The sequence below is a fragment of the Heloderma suspectum genome, chromosome 4, assembly GCF_057233095.1.
Source record: "Heloderma suspectum isolate Gila_16-S chromosome 4, 16-S_ref, whole genome shotgun sequence".
Classification (NCBI taxonomy): Eukaryota; Metazoa; Chordata; class Lepidosauria; order Squamata; family Helodermatidae; genus Heloderma; species Heloderma suspectum.
This window is the reverse complement of record NC_139461.1, coordinates 158,854,523-158,876,324: the sequence shown is the minus strand read 5'-3', so window position 1 is coordinate 158,876,324 and position 21,802 is coordinate 158,854,523. Positions and strand designations below refer to the sequence as shown.

Below are 21,802 nucleotides of genomic sequence, written 5' to 3'. Positions count from 1 at the left end.
AACAATCACGAGCGCATGATAAATGCCCCGTGTAAAAACGCCCTTTGAAGTTCTAGCTAGCATCTCCACTTACCAGCTTGAGTTAGTGCTGTGCCATGTCCATAATCTGTTGGTATCAGTACATGGAGAGCCAATTCTTAAGGACAGTTGAAAATAACCTAATTAAATCCATGCATCTGGGTTCCCCCACCTATGTGCGGGCGCACACGCACACACACACACTCTGAGTTCTTCCAGATGGAGGGCTCCTAGTGCTGCCTGTGAGAAGGCATTGTGCAGCTATCCCCTCTTTTTTTTCTTGACGGATTACCTGTGGTAAGAGAAAAGCAGAAGAATCAGTGGAGAAACACGGGATGGCTATAGGTTGAAGATGATGTCATCTGGACACCCCATAAAATTCTGTGAGTGAGGCAGGGCAATGATGCCATAAAAGCCTTGTCTGGAAGCACCATTCAGTCCATGTGAGGCAAAAAATGTGCATGGCTTAAAAAAATAAGCCCACATAATATTTGTGTCTAATTTACCTGTTCCCTTTTTGAATAACATTCTTTCTGTTTGACTCACATGTTGGAATTGGGAAAAATATGTTCCTTTCCATGCTGTTCCCCACCATCATTCAAGAAAGATATAGGGAGAGATGGAGGTGGCTTCAGTGAAGAAGGTCCAGTGAGCAGCCTTATGTTTCACAAATGGAAGAAGGAAGTGTTAGAGAGATTGGAGGGACACAGCAGAGGGAGACCATGTCTGTGCATGAGGATGTGCATGAGGATTAAGGATGTATGGTCCTAGGATGTCTCCTGCTTGGATGTGTGCCAGACACCGAGGGCTTCTCCACATGACCAATGTATCCCACTGCTGTACCACTGTTTCTAATTCCTGTTCAAGCACGGGCTCTGACACTGATTGTTTTTATCTCACTACATTCCGTTTATTATCTTTTCACGGAAGCGGGGGGCAGAGCCTCTCATAAACTTCACAACTCTTGCACAACAAACCCTTACACGTGGCAGGGGCATCATGCAATTTCCTGTGTGGTACCTGCCCCTTTCCCTCCCCTCACAGATTACTGGTCCGTGGGTTGTTATTGATACAGCCACGCAATACAGATGGACAGTAACCCCACCGAACCCCCGCCCCCAAGACATGGCTTTCAGTTGCCTGGTGGACCACTGGAATGCCACCATGCCAGCTGTTCTGTGTTGCTCCAAGTTTGGCTGTTTCATGATCACGGTGTGGTGGTACGCCACTCTGTCACCCTTATGGACTCCCACTGTGTTAGCTGTGCCTGCAAACAATACAGAATGAGGAGGAGGCGGAAGGGTGCAGGCGTGGCGGGTGACACTCTCACCCCGTCGTTGTCACTGCCGTTGTCAACATAACCACACCCTTGCAGGCACCCACACACAGTGGTTCATTTCCGCATGGTACAAGTACTTGAGCTGGAGTTTTCATGGTGTGACCAGAGAAAATACCACATTTTCCATGCTCTGAAATAGCATGGGATAGGCAGGGGGAAAGCATGGGAAAACCATGGGAGGACAACAACATCATGTAAAGCACTGGGAAAACTCTGTGTTTGAGGAATGACTAATACACAACAAAACCCAGGCATAGAGACACCCTGAAGCTCTTCCTCTCATCACTGCCACCCTCCTTTGGGCCCAGCAGACAGCTACTCACTGTGCACTTTCCCTTCTCATTTCAGGGTACAGAAATGTGCTGACCTCAACCAGATGGGCACCAGAAACCTGGCTCTGCTCTTTGCACCCAGCCTCTTCCAGACTGATGGAAAGGGGGAGCAGGAAGTCAAGGTGATGGAGGACCTGATTGACAATTATGTTCATATCTTCAATGTGAGTTGCTTGCCTGTTCACCCTTCCTGCCTGCCCCACACAGGCCTCTGCTTTGCATATGTGTTCACTGCATCTCTTCTGCCTCCCAGATTGATGAAGACCAGGTGTTGCAGATGGACCTGGAGAACAGCTTGATTACTACCTGGAGAGATGTGCAGGTACTGCAGCTTCTCCTGCCTATCCTTGCAGCGTACTGAGCAGCAGGCATACTGGCAACAGCCAAACAGGCATCCTTTAAGGGCTTGAAATCACTGGATTGCTAAAAGTTGGATGACTTGCAACTGAATGTGGGAACCAACTCCATTGTAACGTATTGTGCTTGAGCTGACATCAGATGAGAGGAATGCTCTGTCCATAGCATTTGATCTGCGATGTCTCAGTCTCTCACACACACACAGAGGGGGCCAGGGGAGGGGGAGAGAGAGAGTCAGTGCTTGACATTGCAGTCATCCAGTGATGAATATGCATCTGTACATCAGCCCTAGCACTGGGTAATAATTGGATATTACAGAGGATGCTACCATTCTAGTATTGTATTTACTTAATCCTGGTTGGTGCTGGATAGAAACTGTCAGGAGGAGTTCCAGTCCTCTATTCACTCCCTGCTAAAAACAATTTATTAATGGCAAGATCAGCCTCTGTGGAGTTCAGACTCCCTTTCTGACCATCCAGGAAAGCTGATGGGTGCTGCTCAGCTGTTCCCAGTATTGTCCAGTACATTCCTACTCTTGCCCACTACAGCTCTTTCTGCTTTTTTCCGCCATTCATTGCTCCCTTGCCTTTCTCCCTACAGCTCTCACAGGCTGGTGATATCATCCTGGAAGTTTACCTGGAGCAGAAGAATCCTGACTGTTGTGTCACTCTTAAGGTGAGCAAGGCCTCTCAGCAGCCACTGCCCCTTGGCATCACTTGGTTATGTGAGAGGAAGAGTGTCTCTACATGAGCGATTTATTGCATGGAAGTTTGCGGGTCCTTTACATGACGCTGTCAACCTCCAGGACATCTCACACTTTTCCCTTTATTGCACTTTCAAAAAGATTGGAGATAAACTAGTAATATAAGTTAATGGTGCCATATCAGCAGTGTGTAATGCTGGCTTAGCGCCATGAACTTGCCGAGGAAGGACTTTCCTTGATTCAAATCACGTGTCTCTCGATCGCCAATTGGAGGGAGAAGATAGTAAAATGCCTCCTTGCAACAAAAGGAGACAGATCTGATCCCCCACCCCACCAAGGTCAGAAGCAACGTCCTCTGTTGATTCAGAGCACCCCATTAAGTTCAGTGGGGCTTACTCCCAAGTACGTGTGCTGAGGGTTGCAGACTTACAGCATGATCTCATGTCTACTCAGAAGTAAGCCCCATTGACTTCAGTGGGGCTTACTCCCAAGTAAGTGTGCCTAGGGCTGCGAGGAAACAATACAACGCAAGTGAGGAAAGCAAGACTCCCCCAGCTCCAACTCGTTTGCACACATGCCAGGGAGGGAGGGAGGCACTCCCTTGATTCAAACCACCATGTGTCTGCTGGATAAAGAAGTCCATCCTAGTCCCACAAAGAAAGCGAAAGCAGAAAGCCCCAGAAAGGATGCAGGCTGGGGGGGAGGGGCGCTGCTTAATGTAGAGACGCCTGAAGACATCTGGCCTTTTTTCAGGAAGAGAGATCAGCCCGAAGGGAGTTGGCTTGTGTGAGCAGATCCCTTAGCACAGCCAGAGCCCCTGTGCCATCCCTGGGTGGAGGGAAGGGAAGGGACTCGCAGCTGTCATTGAGACATGGGAATGCTCTTGCTTTCCTCTTGACTCGTTCCCAGCTCCATTCTGAAGTGTCTCAGTGGACAGCAGGACATGGCATACAGTCTTCTGATGTCAGACTCAGCATCTTGGCTTGGCCAACATCAGCCTGCTGGGCTGTGGGTTGGCTGATCCTGACCTCTGCTTGCCAATCAGGTGTCCCCTATCATGAGAGCAGAAGAACTGACGAACCAGGTGCTGGAAATGCAGGGCGTGGCAGCCAGTCTAGACATTTGGCTGACCTTTGAGGTCCTGGAGAATGGCGAGCTCGGTGAGTGATGGGGCGGCACCTTCCTTCCTGCTGCGCCTGTGTGGGAGCAGGGCTGCAGCAGTATTTCAGAGCCCATGTGTCTAAGGCGTATGCTTTATTTGCTTATGGCACACCTTTTCTTATTCAAAACAACCCACAAAGCAGCCAACAAAATTAAACACCCGGAGCGTTGTGTCCAGTTTTGGGCACCACCATTTAAGAGAGGCATTGGCGAATTGAAGTGTGTACAGATTAGGGTGACTGGGATTGGTGAGGGGCCTGGAAACCAAGTCCTGAGAGGAATGGTTGAAAGAGGTGGGTATGATTAGCCTGGAGAAGAGAAGATTAAGGGGAGACATGATAGCTATCTTCAAATATCCAAAGGGCCGTCATGTAGAAGACTGAGCAGAATTGTTCTCTGTTGCTTGCAAGGGCAGGACTAGAACCAAGTGATGGACATTGCAGGGAAGCAGATTTTGGCTAAAAGTGAGGAGAAACTTCCTGATGGCACAAACTGTTCAACAGACTGCCTCAGGGGGCAGGGGGCTCTTCTTCGCTGGAGGTATTTAAGAAGAGGCTGGATGGCCATCTGCCTGGGATATGGCAGTTGCAATTCAGATCCTGAATTGAGTGAGGAGTTGGACTAGATGACCTCCAAGACCCCCCAACTCAAAGATGTGATGATTCTGTGAAATATAGAATATCTTCCTGGGGTCTTCATGCACGCATTCACCACCCAAAGTGTAATGCATCCTTGACACAGTTTCCTGGATGCCTCCCTATCTCCCAACAGCTGAAGATGGGCACATACTGGACTCTGACTGCCTTCTGCCCTCATTTTTCAGAGCGCCCCCTTCATCCCAAGGAAAAGGTTCTTGAGCAGGCCCTACAATGGTGTAAGCTATCCAAGCCCAGCTCTGCCTATTTGCTAGTGAAAAAGGTGCCCATCCAGGAAGGCGGCTGCCTTTTCACAGGTGAGTAGGCCTGCCCTTCGATGCCTCCGAAACGAGCAAGACAGCCCGCTGCCCAGCTTTTCCTCTTGTCCATGCAGTGGTAGAGTCTGGGACTCACGGCTAGGGCCACAGGGCTGAGAGAGGATTTCTGCCTGACACTCTGGAGAGTCGATGCCAGCCAGAGGAGACAATCCCGGACTAAATGGGCCATTGGTTTGATTCAGAATAAGGCAGAATCCTATGTTCATAACATAATGGCCAAGTCTATGTGCGTATTTTATGGAGGAGCCACAGCTCAGTGTTCGAGCAGATGCTCTGCACTCAGAAGATCTCGGGTTCAGTCCCTGTTATCGCCAGTTAACACAGGTGGGATCCCTTCTGCGGCCAAAGGCTACACGTGCCGTGGGCAAGCTCTTGGGAGTGGCATTCCTGTGGGGGCAGGGCTGGGGCCAACGTGGGCAGGGCTCGAACCTCCCTGCCCTGCATGTGGTTGCGCCAGTCCCGATCAGGAGCCTACACGCTTACTTGGATAGAACAACCGAGGTGAGAGCGAGCTGCACGCTGCGTATTTAACGGAGCATGCGGGTTCATCCTCTGCCTAAGGCCCTGGAGTAGGTGCTGCCAGAGTGTCGGTCAGAGCAGGGAGTGCTGGGCCAGATGGGCCAAGGGTCTAACTCAGCAGATGGCTGCTTCGTGGGTTCAGATGCACCTAGAACCTGGAGGCTGGGGCTGAGGCTTGTCTGTTGTCAGCCCCTACTGCTGTCTCCAGAACTCCTCTGCCCAGTACAGCACCTTGTTCGTTGTAAAGCTCTCTCGCACACACACACCCCATGCCCTTGTTTCCTTGCAGGCGCTAGGCGTGAGAGCCCAAAGTGTGGTCTGCTGAAGTGCCGTGAGGAGTTGCCCAAGCTCCTGGGGAGCAAGTTTCAGGAACGCTACTTTGTCATCAAGGACCACAAGTTGCTTTTGCTGAAAGAGAAACGGGTATTGCAACCAACTCATGTATTTATTTATTTTAAATGTTCGTATCTCACCTAATCTTGTAAAAAACAGCCCAATGCAGCTTACAAAATACTACATTAAAAGAGTTTTACAACAAATCAATAAAAAGAAAAGAAACTAAAATAAGAAGAAAAGCCCCCCAGCACAAACAGAGGCAACAGAAAGCAGCAGGAATTAACAACAAAATATTTTTAAAATTGATTATTATATTTATTTCCTTTCTATCGTGCCTTTCTTCCCAAGAGTCAAGATGGCGTTCACAGTCCTCCTCCGCATTTTATCCCCACACCAGCCCTGTGAGGTAGGCTAGGCTGAGAGTCGGTGACGGGCCCAAGGTCACCCAGGGAGCTTCAGAGCTGAGTGGGGGTCAGAACCTGGGTCTCCCCAGTCCCAGTCCAGTGCTCCAATCACCACGCCAGCCAAAGCAAAAATAAGGCCAGGCTAAAACCGGTTTAGCCTGTTTCTCTGAGCCAGGCGCTGAAAGACTCCAGATTTAGCCTGAGACCATGCAGTGTCTGAGCCTCGCAGGCCTTCCTGAGGAGGCCACTCTACAGGGTCACCACCGCAACTGAAAAGGCCCTGCTCCTGGTAGATATCCACCAAACCTCATTTGGCAGAGGCACCCAGAACACGGCCTCTGACCGTGAACACAGTGTAGAGGAGAAGGCGACCTTTTAGGTATCCAGATCCCAAGCCATTTAAGGGCTTTATAAGTTAAAATCAGCACCTTGAATTGAATCCAGAAACAAATAGGTAACCAAATCAAATAAGATCAGTGTGTTGTGTTCTGATCGATCAGCTCCGAAACAGGAGCATTCTGCAATGGTGAAAGTTTCTGAACACTTTTCAAGGGAAGTTCCCTGTACAGGGCATTGCAGTAATCAGGCCTGGAGGTGACTAAAGTATGAATTACTGTAATGAGGTCTGAGTTTTCCAGAAAAGGGCATAGCTGGTGTACCAGCCAAAGCTGCTAAAAGGCACTCCTAGGCACCAATGCCACCTGGTGCTCAAACAGCAGACCTGGGTCATGAGCACCCCAGTGCTATGAACTTGACCTTTCAGGGGGAGTGTAACCCCATCCAAACTAGGCTACAGCCACACTCCTGAGGCAGAGGGACCACCCACCAAGGGGAGCAGTGGGGGTGAACTTGGGGCTGAAAGTCAGGGAAGGCTGCATTAGAGCAACAAAAACAAAACCTGATTAAAAAACAGGAATCCTCTGAGCATATGCAGCTTTGCATTTTAAGTTTCCCTAAATCATGCACCATCGTGACTGGAGTGGGGGAAGCAGCAAACAGCCTGAGGTTGGCACCTAGGCCAGGAGGGGCGTGCTGGGCCCCAGCAGGGATGGCAGCGCTCAGCACAGCGCCCTTGTTCTTACTTTTTAAGATAGTCCATAGCAAGGGGCTTGCCAGCTGGGCGTGTGCATGGGTACAGACACTCATTTTCATTATTTCTACTTTTAAAATATATTACACTTTTCTACAACCAAGTGGCATTTATTCCCCAGTAAATGTATTTAGGATCAGGGCAGCAGAAGCAAATTCCATTTTAATTGTGCAGTCATGATGATGCCATGGTCTAAGTAAATTTAGAATGCAAAACTGCACATGCTCAGAGTATTTCCTGTTCAAAAAAAAATCAGCTCTTGTTTTTGTTGCTCTAATACAGCCTTCCCCAACCTGGTGCCCTCCAGAGGTATAGGACTACATCACACCACCTAGCATGGCCATTGGGCATGATGGCTTGGGATGATGGGAATTGTTGTCTAACACCTCTGGGGAGCACCAGGTTGGGAAGGCTGTTTCAATGTATCCGGAATGTAGAAGCAGCTGTGAAGCAGGGGATGGTGGTGGGGGCAGAGGAGGAGAGGGACATTGGCCGAGTGCTCCGGAGCCGAAGTGATGCACATGGCTGTCCAAAGGGCTCGGAAGACCATTACGCCCACGGTCTAAAACTGCCCAGCTGCACCAACCAACAGTGCCTCTTGCTTGTCTGGATTATGTTTCAGTTGCTTCTTACCGATCCAGTTCCTTGCAACAGGCGAAATGTAGTTGTTGCTCAGGGGCTTACCGAGAGAGGCGGAAAGTAAAGAGGAAGAGTTCGGAAGAACTGAAATGGAGCTTTATTGTAAAAAGGAAAATACCCTTGGAAAAAAACGATCAAGCTTGAAATACATCAGGCCATTTTTGGGAATAAAACCAGTTATTTGCAGAACCTTTGTGGGGAGAGTTCCATCCGTCTGAGCTGGTAGCTGGAAGGGGTCTTTCTGAATCCCTGTTAGCGGCTTGGCTGCTTGTGCCAAAAGACAGTGTGGAATTTCACGGTGTGGAACAGAGGGGATGAATACTATTGGTGTGGGGGCCAGAGGGCTCCCCACAGGGTGGGTGACATCCAAGTGGGGCCACGCCCCTGACGTCATCTGCTCTATGGCCGAAGCGCAGGCTGGAGCCGCTCCAGTCCAGGAAAGGCCCACATGCATCAGCGCCACCCCCCCACCCAACAGTCGGGGGCTGTCTGCACTGCCATAGGCTGCCCTGGCCAAGAGAAGCCCACTGACAGCGGAGACGGGTCCCTGAGAGGCGGGGGGGGGGGGTGCTTCTCCAGCCAGCAGCTTGGTTGCGGGAGCTTCGCCTACTCTGTGCCTCCCCCCAGGGGGGAGGATGCAGGGCGGGGGAAGCACGTAGCCTGCCAGGCCCCCGCCCCCCGAGTTGGGATGGCACGGAGGGCACTAAGAAGAATTCCCTCTCGCCTTGCGGCGGGAGTGGGGCTGAGGGTGCCTCTGCGGGCCAGATGGGGGTGGGTTATTCTGGCAATGCTAATAACACCTCCTGCCTTTGAACTAAGGATGCCCTTGCTCTTCTCATGCACAGAGCATCAAGCCAGAGCGAGAGTGGCTGCTGGACATGGCCAAGGTCTACATGGGGATTCGGAAAAAGCTGAAGCCACCTTCACAGTAAGTGACTGCAGGATCCTCTTGACGGAGAGCATTCGAGCTGCGTCTCTGCCTCAACCCCAGCCACCATCTCAGCAATGACTGCGCCCCTTTATGGGCATATATATGGAACCTAATATGTGCTCCCTGCCCCCAGAGGCCCACACACAGGGGGACGGGGCATAGGGCAGTGGCAGAGTACACTCTTGGCATGCAGAAGGTCCCAGTTAAAGGTCCTGAAGTAACAGGGCTGAGAAACTCATGTGCCTGAGACTGGAGTACTGGGCTAGATGGGCCAATGGTCTGACGCCGTATAGGGCAGTTTCCTACATTCATATGAAAACCAAATCCACCTTCTTTCATTGGAAGTTATATCCTTTACAGATATAATCTTGGCGAAGAGGAATCCCCCTCCAATTTATGAAACAAAGCACTGATTTTCAGCAAATATTTACTAGGTATAGATAAGGGAATCCCACGTATAACATAAACAATCTGAGGTATAGTATTCATCTTAAGTGTATTTACCTTACCCCATAAACTCATTTTTAAAGATACCCATCTATATAAATCCCAAGAAATCTCATTAATCAATTTAGTCAAATTAAACTGCATCATTTGAGATATATCTCTGGGAATAAGTATTCCAAGATGAGTAATAACATCTGGGCACCATCAGAATTGCCAGTCTGCTACTACTCTACAAGATATAGAATCTCTCATCGGCATCAGTTAGGATTTTGACCAGTTAATTAAATAACTAGACAAATGACCGAACGTATTAATCAGCTGCATCAATGCTGGCACAGACAACTGGGGTTCAGAAATAAACAATAAAAGATCATCAGCGTAAAGAATAATTTTAAGTTCTAAACAATCATGCGCAAATCCATGAATACTACTATTCTGTCTAATACCACAAGCCAAACATAAATCAAATATCACAGGAGAAAGTGAACATCCCAGTCTGGTATTTTACATGGGTCTAGACAACATTTGTAGCTCTCCCATGTAATTCCACCACTTCTTCCATCCTTTTTCTTATCAGAAAAATACTGTTAAGAAAGAAGAGACAGAATAGCTGCACACAGTGCCCTTTGACTGCTAGCGCTAGCGCCCTCCACCTGGAAGGGCGCTCTGTTAAGGTTAGGCCCCGTCCCTTCTTCCTGTGTGATCTGGGCAGTGGTGTGTTCAAGCACATGCTGTAGCCCTGTCTAGCTTGTCCCTCGGTCTTTTTTAAAATTCCTGTCTTACTCTGTGTTTGTCTCCACCATAGGTGGGGTTTTACTCTGTGCCTCGAAAAGCAGCAACTGTGAGTATCCTTTCTGTGTTGACTAGTGGGTGTGGGGAGATGAGCTATCCCTACCATTCAGGTGGCCTTCCTTCCAGAGCTTTTCCCATCTCGAGCACTGAGGGATGGAAGGAACCATCACCAAGGGACTGCCTGTGCTGTGCACATGGCAATACAGTCCATGAAGGCCGTCCCATGGCCCTATTGGGAGGGCAGATAGCGTGCTGTCCACCTGCTTGTTGGCTGCAGTCCAGCCTAACAGGGCTGCTACTCAAAGGCTGCTTCCATCACTGGTGAAGTTGCTGCCTGGCTACTCCCCACTGCTCCTCTGCCCTCGGGCAACACTGGGGAGGAGGGGCACTGGGAATAGCAATGCTCAACCACCACGCCCTGGACACGGTTATGGTGCGCTGTTCCCCGCCTCCTTTTGGAATCTTTTGTGGTGTGGCGAGAGAGAGGCATGTGTGAGGTTTCCCCGTTGGGTTCAGGGTGGGGAATGCAAATCGCCCAGTCCTCATTCTCACGAGTCATAGGGGGCTTCCAGCTGAGGCAATTGCCTTATGCACCAAATTGTATGGGGGGTTCAGACATTTATGAATCTATTTATTACATTTCTGTACCACTCAATGGCTGCAGCTCTCTGGGCGGTTCACAAATCATCATCTTCCATTTGTAACCCTCCAGTGTTTTCCCACTCCTTCTTCCAGCATTTTTCTTACCACAAGGTATCAAACAGGGGGACAAAGGCTGACTAGCTGCATTATATGGCTTTTGAGTGGACATGCCAGGAGCCGTCCCTCTGGGAGCACCCATAAAATTTAAAGGGAACGTCCCTGTTCAGTGGCCACTTATCCTTGAGATTCTGGGGACACACAACAGTGGGTCGTTATCCCTTCGTGTCCAGCACCTGAGCTTCCAGAGGTGTCTGGCCAGCCAGGATTAGAAGCAGAATGCTGGCCTGATCTGTCCAGACCGTTCTGAAGTTCTTCACATGAGTCTTTCCCTTGGGGAGACTCCAGACTTCTTCAGCTTCTCTGGGGGATGTTCCGCTGTCCACTGAGCCAGAAAGTGGGATGGGACAAAGGTCCTCACCACTGGCAGTAATTGGCAGTGTCTGTTCTGCAGGTATTTAGCATGCACAGGGCAGTCTGAGCTATGGGACTGGACCACCAGCATTCTGAAAGCCCAGGTGCGTAACGAAGAGAAGCACTGCGCCGGGAGTGTGCAATGTTTAATTCAGTCCAAAGTTATGCATATTTAATTGCTTTCCAGTTGTGTGATAATGAAATGTCTGTGTGACAGACCATAATGCTGAGGTGATAGTTTTGCTCTGATGTGATGATTCATCTCCATCAAAGAGGCTTCCTGGATTGTATATCGTCATATCTGGCAATGACCTCCCTTTGTGGTGAGAACACCCACTGGGTGAGAGCTTCTTGTGGGAGATCTTACTGTCATGGACCATCCTCAGGAAAAGCTTAGCTGTGCTTTCTTCAGGTGAGAATTTTACCTGTTCTCACCAAAAGGACCAAAATGCTGTCCCTTTCGATGGCCAGTGGGAGGAAGGGTCCATCAGTCCCAGTATCCCTGCAGCAAATGTCAAATACGAAATGAGAGGGCCAGAAAAGGAATGCTTCCCTCCTGTTAATTTGGTCCTGTTTAGTTTCAGTACCTATACCAGTTGGATTCAAGAGACCCTGGTTGGTAACCAAGCCAAGTCCAAGCAAACAAACATTACCACAAATTCAAAAGTAAATTAAAACAAATTAAATGCTTTATTTAAGAAAATTACAAAAAATTTAGAAAATTAGCATGGTGGTTACATGACCATAATTTAGAAGCTTCTTTATGATTATATTATTAGCAGTGAAAGAGAATGTAACATAAATCTAAGATTAACTAAAAGGATTGCAGTTGACAAAGCTGGCACTAAAAATGTACCGTGCAAGATAGCAAACTGAGCTTCTAGAATTATTGTTTAGATAATATGACTCCTCCTCAGCACCCTTCTGCACTCTACTTGTGTTTCAAAGCTAAACTAAAACATGCTAAAATTTGCTAACTTCCTTTTGACCTTCTTCCACTCTACTTGAATGTTAAAAGCATTAGTAAATGTTAAAGCATTAGTAATTTCTTCTAGGCCTATGAGGAGTTAGACTTGGCACCTATGTAGTAAAACGTAGAACCTAGAGTGAATAAACCAAAGTCTAAAAGAGAAAATTAAGTGGTCTAAATAAAACAGTTTCTGAGACTTAGGGAGCAATCCTGTGTCCCTAGACAGCATCTGGGGAACATAGAATTTTTTAATTTCCTGGCTCCGAGCTCCGAGCCAGAAAACTGTGTTCCCTGCCTCCTCGTAGCCAGTGTGGAGAGAACCGCACTGGCTGCCTCTCTGCACTCCTAAAACAGGATGTGGAGATGGGGAGAAGGGGGCATTCCCAGGGGAGGGGAGGGGTGGAGACAGGGGCGGCAGTCCTACGATCTTTCCTATGGCTGCCCCATCCTCCTTCCCTCGCCCTCCCCAGCAGGCACAAGGCACCTCCCAAATTCTAAATGTTTATCCAGTTCTAGAATCTCAAACATAATGACACTTAAAGGGTTAATCAGATTCGGGATTAAATGGGTTAACCATGTTTGGTTCTAAGATAGCTTCAAGTCTGGAAATGATTCCAAGTCCCATTTTCAGAAAAGAGACAAAGTCCCAAGTTCAGAACATATTCTAAGACCCTCAGAAAGTAAAGAGTTAGAATTATTTGCAATTTAAAGTATCAAGTCTAAGAGTCTGAAAAGGTCCATATTTACCCAAATCTTTGGGTCTGGTGTTCCAGTGAAGATCAGAAGAGAAAACAATCTCTCGTTAATCTGAGACTTCTATAATACTTCACAGAAAGTCTGCCGTCTGGGCACATTATCTTGATGTGTTCCTCCTTGGTAGTCAATTTACAGTCATCTTCAGTTAACCTTGCCAGGGGATGGGCAGACTTTTGGCTTGCAGGATATACTGGTGTGGTTTTTTTGGCCAGGGTAGATCCACCACTCACAACCAGTCACAAAATAGTGGGGCGGGGAGGGGTGGAGCCCATCACAAAATGGCAGCATTATGAGTCATACACCAGAGTAGCCTGCTGCAATTGATACACAATTTACTACAGATCAGAAATTCTAACAGCAAACCCTAAAAATAAAGATAGAAAGTCTTAGAGTGATGAAATGTATATTGCTCTTGGCAAAAACATTAAATGTGTATAAGTCCAAAATCCCCATTAACCCCATTCTCATTCATATCCACTCTCACCACACTTAGTCCAAGCGAAGGGATATTTTTAGCAGTAGAAAAGAGCAAAAAAGAGAGAAATTTCTCACATTGACGAAAGCAAACAAAATTCATGCAGAAATAGATGCAGAACTCTTGCACTGAAGTTTTTCTGCAAGTTTGTAATATTTTCAGGGCCACATATTGCACAAACCACAATAATTCACTTTCACTGTCTTACCACAAATGTTGTAGCTCAGAATACCTGCACAACTTTCACATTTTTTCCCAACTTTAAATCTCTCTTGCCCGTTATCTTTAGTGTCCCTGTTTTTACTGGAATTCCTAAATCAGACCTCCCCCAGCCCACACTGCCTGCTGACTGAGAGAGGCATCCTGCTTGTCACCTGCATAGCTCAGAAGCACTTTGCATTTGTCTCTTTTACTAAGCACCTCAAGACTCCCATTTCCTAGGAGAGAGCTGCCAATATGTCAGTAGAGAAGAGAGGCCTACGACCGTTGTTGTAACCCATCTCTGGGCTGTAGCCTGGAGGAAGGTTTCAGCTGGGCCTGGGCCTCTGATCTTGCTCTTGGGAACAGCAGCAGTGGCAGCAGACATGGCTCTTAGAGACAACGCTGCTGCCACCGCAGAGGAAGAGTGGCAGTGCAAAGTAAAGGAGCCACCACCGTGTGAGTCTTTCATTGCTTTCTGAGGCAGCCTGTCCAGGGCAGCCCAGGCACCGATCACCCCACGTTTTCCCTTTCTCCATGCTGGATTTTACCTGTGAGTTCAACGCAGTTTGTGAAATTCAGATCCCACCCTCTGCCCAGTATTGTCTCTTTGGCCTTCCCTGTCCCTTAGGCTTTCAGGTCAGCCAAGGAGGCAATTTCCAGGTCCAGACCTGAGAGAGACCCTGAGCCATTAACAGCTGCATTGAAAGTGAGCGGGGAAATAACCTAATGAAATGTCCCCATCAGCATACTACAGTTGAGAGAGAGGCCATACCTGGCAGAATTCTCCTGTTTATGCAGCTTTTAAAGGTAAACATCCTTAAGGTTCTGGACAAGGCAGAATTGCTCTCTGGTTGAGAATGCTCCAGTGTCTAAAGCAATCTTGCATACACTAGACCCTATTTGGGCTTTTGTTCTCCTTTCCTCAGTTCCATGTTTCCACCACTCTTTGCCTCTTTAAGTTCCCTGCTTTTCAGCCCGCTGCTGCTGCTTTCTTCAGACAGCCTCTCGCCTTATTGGCACCAGCAATATGGAGCTTCTCCTTTGCCCGTGTTAACCTTTTCTACATCCCCATTTCATTGGTTGCCCCCCCCCCGTGCTTTTCCTCAGTTCCCTGTCCTCTCTTCCCCATCCTCTTTTCCCTTAGGTTCCCACTCCTTAGTCCATTGCCCATCTGCCCCATTCTTCCAGTCTGTTCTCCAGGTCTTTGCCTCCTATACCTCCTGGGACCCGACTCAGCTTTCCAGGTCTTTGGGCTCCTTCATACGGAGCTTTTATCCTGTGATTGAGATTGCTCCTTCACAGAAGTTTGCGGGTTCTTTACATGACAACCGTGATCATTCAAGGTGTCTCCTGCACTAAATGCCCTTTGTTCTGTTTTTAAATAGATTGCAGATAATGAGCTATCAAATTACCCTGTTGTGTTCTGCTTCAGTTTCCTCTGTGAAAACAGCAGAAGCAGCAAGGAGTGAAATCAATAAAAGATAATGGAAGACTCAGATATGGGGAGAAGGAGCGGGAAGGGGAGTACAGGAGTTAGAAGAGCAACAGCAAGCTGAGGCAGAAGAGGGAACTGCTGAGGCTAGGAAAAATGAAGGAGAGGATACTCCTTGGAAAAGGGTGACAGGAGCAGAAGAACTAGAAGACACTCAGCACCAGTGGAGGAAGTGGAATTAGGGAACCGTTTCCAGGTACTTGAGGATGAGACTGGAGGACAGCCTGCAGAGGAAGAATTACAGGGGAATTTGCATGATAGCGAGCAAGAGGCTGAAGGTCAGCCAAGGAGAGGCGATGAAACCAAGGCCTACAACAAGAAGAGAAGAGTAGTAGTAGTGGGAGACTCCTTGCTGCTTGGGACCGAAACCCAAGTGTGTCGCGAAGACCCGTGGACTCGCCAGGTATGCTGTCTCCCAGGAGGACGGATTACAGACGTGACTGAAGGGTTGCCTACACTCATAAAGTCCACTGACAGGTATCCCTTTCTTCTCATCCATGTGGGAACAAATGATACCGCCAAGTGGAGCTACGAAGAAATCATGTCAGACTTTGAAGCTTTGGGAAGGAAACTCAGGAATGTTGGGGCCCAGATAGTTTTCTCATCCATCCTTCCAGTAGTTAGAAGAGGGATAGAAAGGGAAAGAAAAATACTCCGGGTGAATGACTGGCTATGAAGGTGGTGCCGACGAGAAAGATTTGGATTCTGGGACCACGGGCTGTACTTCCTGAAAGACAGACTGTTGGCAAGGGATGGGTTGCACCTCACAAAGGCTGGGAAAAATGTGTTTGGCCACAGCATGAAGAACTTCATCAGGAGGGCTTTAAACTGAATGCTACGGGGAAGGGAGACATAAAGTTGGGGGTAACAATGGACAAAGGCTAATGCACCACAATGGAGAGAACAGCTTTAATAGCGCCCAATAACAATGTTCACAAACATGTAGGAAGAAAGCCAGACCATGAAGCACATGGTCTTCGATGTCTGTATATCGACTCAGCCTTCCATCCTTCCGAGGTTGGTAAAATGAGTACCCAGCTTGCTGGGGGAAAGGTAGTCATAACTGGGGAAGGCAATGGCAAACCACCCCACGATAGTCTGCCATGAAAACGCCAGCGCAAGCAGCGTCCCTCTAGGGGTCAGTAATGACCCGGTACTTGCACAGGAGGAACCTTTCCTTTTTTCCAGAGTATGGGAAACAAACAGAATGAACTGGAACTCTTAATACAGGAGGGAAATTATGACTTAATAGGTGTAACTGAGACTTGGTGGGATGACTCTTATGACTGGAATACAGCAATTGAAGGATATAACTTGTTCAAAAAGAACAGAAGGAACAGAAAGGGAGGTGGGGTTGCACTATGTTAAAAATACATATCTCTGCACAGAAATACAGGAGGATGAGCTTGGTAGCCCCATTGAGAGCATCTGGATCAAAATAAATGGAGCAAAGAATAAAAGGAACATGGTGGTCAGAGTCTACTACTGACCACCCAATCAAGGAGAAGATGAGGATGAAACTTTTGAGAAGCAAATTGCCAGTGTTTCAAGGAGGCATGACATAGTAGTAATGAAGGACTTCAATTTCCCCGATATTTGTTGGGAGACAAATTCTGCAAAACATGGCCCCTCCAGGAAATTCCTGAATTGTGTGGCAAATAACTTCCTCCTACAGAAAGTAGAGGAAGGAACTAGAGGACTGGCTATCCTTGACTTGATCCTAACCAACAGAGATGACTTAGTGGGTAAAGAAGCAGTTACAGGAACTCTGGGGGACAGCGACCATGTTATACTTGAGTTCATGGGTCTAAAGGAAGCAAAAGCCAAGTGTAGCCAAACCCATACCCTGGATTTTAGGAAAGCCGATTTTAATAAACTCAGAACAATGATAAGTACGATCCCATGGCAAGTGACTCTAATGAGAAAAGGAGTCCAATATGGGTAGGAGTTTTTTATAAAGGAAATTCTCAAGGCACAATTACAAACAATTCCAACAAGAAGAAAAGGTGGAAGACAACAGAAGAAGCCAATGTGGCTTCACAAAAAGCTTAGATATGCCCTGAAAACAAAAAAAGGACACATATAGGAAGTGAAAGGAAGGCCAAGCAACAAAGGAAGAGTACAGGCAGGTAGCACGGAATTGCAGGGATGGCATCAGGAAGGCTAAAGCTGAGAATGAGCTGAGGTTAACGAGGGATGCTAAAAGCAACAAAAAAGCTTTCTTCAGCTACATGCATAGTAAAAGACAGCGGAAAGAAATGGTGGTTCAGCTATTTAAGGATGGCAAAATGATAACAGATAACAAAGAAAAGGCAGAGGTGCTCAATTCCTACTTTGGCTCAGTCTTCTCCCAAAAGAAGGTCTATGACCCCCCTGGCAAAGGCAAAGTACAGGCTGAAGGAGCTGGATTGCAGCTTGAGATCGATAGGCATATGGTCAAGGAACACCTAATTACTTTGAATGAGTTCAAATCTCCAGAGCCAGATGAACTGCACCCTATAAAGGAACTGGCAGAAGAACTCTCAGAACCACTGTCTATTCTCTTTGAGAAATCATGGAGGATGGGTGAAGTGCCAGATGACTGGAGGAGGGCTAATGTTGTCCCTATTTTCAAAAAGGGTAAAAAGGAGGCACCTGGGAACTACAGACCAGTCAGTCTGTCATCAGTCCCTGGGAAAATTCTGGAGCAAATGATAAAGCAGTCCATCTGGAAGCACCTTGAAAACAATGCAGTGATTACTCGAAGCCAACATAGATTTGTCAAGAACAAATTCTGCCAGACGAATCTGATCTCATTTTTTGATCAAGTAACCTCCCTTGTGGACTGTGGGAATGCTGTGGACATAATATACCTTGACTTCAGCAAAGCTTTCGACAAAGTGCCCCATGATATCCTGATGAGCAAACTAGCTCAAAGTGGGCTAGATGAAACAATGATCAGGTGGATCCACAGTTGGCTACAGAATCGGACTCAAAGAGTGCTTATCAATGGGATCTTCTCAAACTGGGGAGAAGTAATGAGCAGGGTACCGCAGGGCTCAGTCCTGGGCCCAGTGCTCTTCAACATTTGTATTAATGACTTGGAGGAAGAGGTGCAGGGAATGCTGATCAAATTTGCAGATGACACAAAATTGGGTGTGATAGCTAATACTTTGGAAGACAGAAACAAAATTCAAAGGGATCTTGATAGAATGGAGCGCTGGGCAGAAAACAACAGAATGATATTTAATAGGGATAAATGCCAAGTTCTGCACCTAGGAAAGAGAAACCAAATGCACAGTTACAAGATGGGGGATACGTAGCTCAACAACACTACAAGCGAGAAGGATCCTGGAATTGTTGTAGATCACAAGCGAAATATGAGCCAAGAATGTGATGTGGCTGCGAAAAAGGGAAATGCTCTTTTGGGCTGCATTAATAGAAGCATAGCTTCCAAATCCCAGGAAGTACTAGTTCCCCTGTACTCAGCACTGGTTAGGCCACATCTGGAGTACTGTGTCCAGTTCTGGGCACCGCACTTTAAGAAGGATGCAGACAAGCTGTAGAGGGTTTAGACGGGGGCAACAAAGATGATCAGGGGACTGGAAACAAAGCCCTATGAAGAGAGACTGAAAGAACTGAGCATGTTTAGCCTTGAGAAGACTGAGGGGACATATGATACTGCTCTTCAGCTACTTGAAAGGTTGTCACAGAGAGGAAGGCCAGGATCTCTTCTCGATCATCCCAGAGTGCAGGACATGGAATAATGTGCTCAAGTTACAGGAAGCCAGATTCCGGCTGAACATCAGGAGAAACTGCCTGACCATTAGAGCAATACGACAATGGAACCCATTCCCTAGGGAGGTGGTGGGCTCTCCCATACTGGAGGCCTTCAAGTCGAGGCTGGACAGCCATCTGTCGGGGATGCTTTGACTTGGATTCCTGCATTGAGCAGGGGGTTGGACTCGATGGCCATGTAGGCCCCTTCCAACCCTACTATTCTATGATTCTATGAAAAAGGGAGTCATTGTGATCCTGCATTTAAAATGGAAACAGAAAGCCCCATTTTAAATGCAGGATTTTAGGCTGGTGTAGAGATTCCCGCAGTCTCCTCCTGCTGCCCATTTGTCCTTGGGGCCTTGGTGAGGGTTTCAACAGCCAAATTTCCTTTCACTTCCCTATGTCACAAGCCATCCAAGTTCTCACAAGCAAGATGAATGGGGCCCTGTTCAAGTCAGTGCTTCAAGCAGAACCCCCACCTCTCAAGGGTCCCATAATGTTTCTGTGGTGGTGGTGGAGCAGCAGTGAACATTCCCATAGCTTTGGTGGAATGTCTTCTCCTGCTAGGGAAGGGACTAGGACCACCAGTCCTAGAATCCCCAGTGAAAAAATAATACTGTTTGCCCTGGGCCTTCTCCCAGAAATGATGCAAATACTAACCTTTTTCTGCTGGGGATTTTGGGACTGGTAGCCCCAGTCCCATCCCCAGTCGAAGAAGACACTTCACTGGAGCACTCTCAACCATCACTGCTGCCTTCCCTGCTGCCTCAGGAAAGTTGCTGGGCCCTGCAAGGGCAGGGGATGACCAAGGGAGGCACTGCACTTCTGTGGGCACTCATGCTGGGTACTCTTCAAGGTCTGACTCTTTGCGGTTGCACCTTGGATGTTTCTGCATCCTTGCTTCGCTCCCTGTTTCTAGCTTGTCTAATTCCCTGCAGCTGGAACATCACAGAAGTTTGCCCTATGGCTAGGAGAGAAGGGAGGTTTCACATTTAATCTTGCATGATTGCAATATAGGTTTTTAAAGGTATCTCTATGGGTATAAGTAGAAGAAATGCAGAGCTCAGGTAGGCAAACTGGCCAAGTTATAAACATGCTATGGATAGCATGAGATGCATGAATATGCCATGCTGTGAATGGTAATAACAAGAAACAGTTATTCCCTTCCTTCCATATAGCATGACAGCATCCGCCCAGTCATCCTACGTCGACGCTCTTCTTCTGACTTGGCCAAGCAGAAGTTTGGCACCATGCCCTTGATCCCTCTGCGTGGAGACAGCACCAATCCCATCATGCTCTCTGCTAATCAGACTTTGGTAAGGCCACCCCACCAGGCTCCTTCTGAACTTTCTGTGAAACCAGGGCAAATGGCAAAGCACACCCAACTACATTGATTACACTAAGCAGCCATTTTTAGTTCTTATATGCCTAAGGAGCATAGTATTATTGTGCTATCTATGTGTGCTTTTGTGCATGTGTGTACACAAGAAGTAAACCAAGGTAGTGCCTAGAAGGGTCGGGGCAAAAGTGTAAGGGACTGGCTATGCAAGTGTTCTCTCATTTTGTCTAAGCAGGGGGAAACTCGTGTTGGTGAATCAGCAACAAAATTCTTGTGTTAAATGTAAAACATTTTCACACACCAACTTCCCACCCCCACCCCAGGGATATGTCCTGAGAAAAGCTGATGCAGTTCATGCCACATGCCAGGAAGAATCGTTGATGAATCATTCCACTTCTGTATTTACTTGTACTTGTGAGAAAGACACTTCATCATTAGAAGAGGAATTCGTTTCCACATGTCTGGACAGATGTTGTGAGGAACATTGGGTCTGCTCAAGAGTAGATACCCCAAGCCTCCCTCGTTAGGCAGGAGTCCACTTGCGAGTAGAACTCTTGGCAACGAGGCATCCAACTTACAGCCTTGACGCAAGCCCCCCCCTGCCAACAGATCTCTGATAGCGCTTCATCTTGAGCAGTTCTGTTGCTGGTTGAGGAACTGTTCCTTCAACTGGTAGGCTGGAGGACTTACAAGTAATTCTTCTGGTACTCTTTGTGGGTATAAACTGCATGCCCAGAAAGAGCAACAGCAGAACCTTCTGAGAAAAGAATCCCTCCTCGTACCAAGAAAATACAGAGTGGTGCAAACAATTCCCCTGCATCCCTTTTGAGCTCTCCAAGGCATGCCCTAATGCTGATTACTCTGCTCTCCGTTGTCACTCTCCTTTGGCATTAACTGTTTCATCTATCTACTTTTCCTCTTCTTTGTTTTCAGCACCGCCTGCATACACGAAGAACTTTATCCATGTTCTTTGTAAGTACCTATGCATTTGTTACATATTTAACCATAAATGTAAATCCCATGTAAATTCTTAAAGCAAGCCATAGGCGATGAAGGCAGGCCTAAGAGCCTTGTGCTTGATTGCTACCCTAAGCATTCTGTAGGTTTTCCTTTCCCCCTTTCACATGGGGCTCCATTAATGGTGGCATTAGGAGAGAGAGTTCTGATCCATGGGGCACAAATCTGCTGGGAAATTCTCTTGCAAAAGCCCCACTGAATAACAACTCTTTTGCCCAGTTCCCATTTACTCCCACAGAGTTTGCACAGGCGACATTCGTGATGGATTATGTCCCATGTTATTTTGGCAGGGAGGAGATGTGTGTGCACCAATTGGGTTTTCTGCCTCAGGTCCAATAATATTTTGGGCCATCCCTGTGAGCATAAGCAAATCCTAGGGGCAAAATCCATAGCCAAAGAGCCAGGCACAAGGGCCTGACCTACCAGGGCTTAATGACCAAAGTACAGCACCCACGGAGGAAGCCCAGTGGCACTTGGCATGGGCAAACATTCCCTGTTTAACCCTGACTGGATCTGGGATATCCTAGAATGGAGGACACCCAAGTCTAGCCTTCCCTGGGCCCTTTTGGAAGCCTTAGCACTTCCTATGAGTGCCAGACAAAGCACTGAGCCAAGCATAGCTTGGCTAAGCTGCGTCTA

The 21,802-nt window shown here is 47.7% G+C and overlaps 1 protein-coding gene across 1 annotated transcript in view; it reads left to right on the top strand.

Annotated features, from left to right (window-relative positions):
- ARAP3 (ArfGAP with RhoGAP domain, ankyrin repeat and PH domain 3) overlaps positions 1-21,802 on the top strand; it is a 49,375-nt gene that overhangs the window by 23,952 nt on the left and 3,621 nt on the right. Inside the window, exons 24-34 of the mRNA XM_084850944.1 lie at positions 1,706-1,853; positions 1,943-2,011; positions 2,647-2,721; positions 3,795-3,909; positions 4,734-4,862; positions 5,692-5,825; positions 8,717-8,799; positions 10,055-10,090; positions 11,195-11,258; positions 19,986-20,123; positions 21,080-21,118. Coding sequence (XP_084707070.1) covers positions 1,706-1,853; positions 1,943-2,011; positions 2,647-2,721; positions 3,795-3,909; positions 4,734-4,862; positions 5,692-5,825; positions 8,717-8,799; positions 10,055-10,090; positions 11,195-11,258; positions 19,986-20,123; positions 21,080-21,118 — 1,030 coding nt within the window. The remainder of the gene's footprint in view (positions 1-1,705; positions 1,854-1,942; positions 2,012-2,646; positions 2,722-3,794; positions 3,910-4,733; positions 4,863-5,691; positions 5,826-8,716; positions 8,800-10,054; positions 10,091-11,194; positions 11,259-19,985; positions 20,124-21,079; positions 21,119-21,802) is intronic.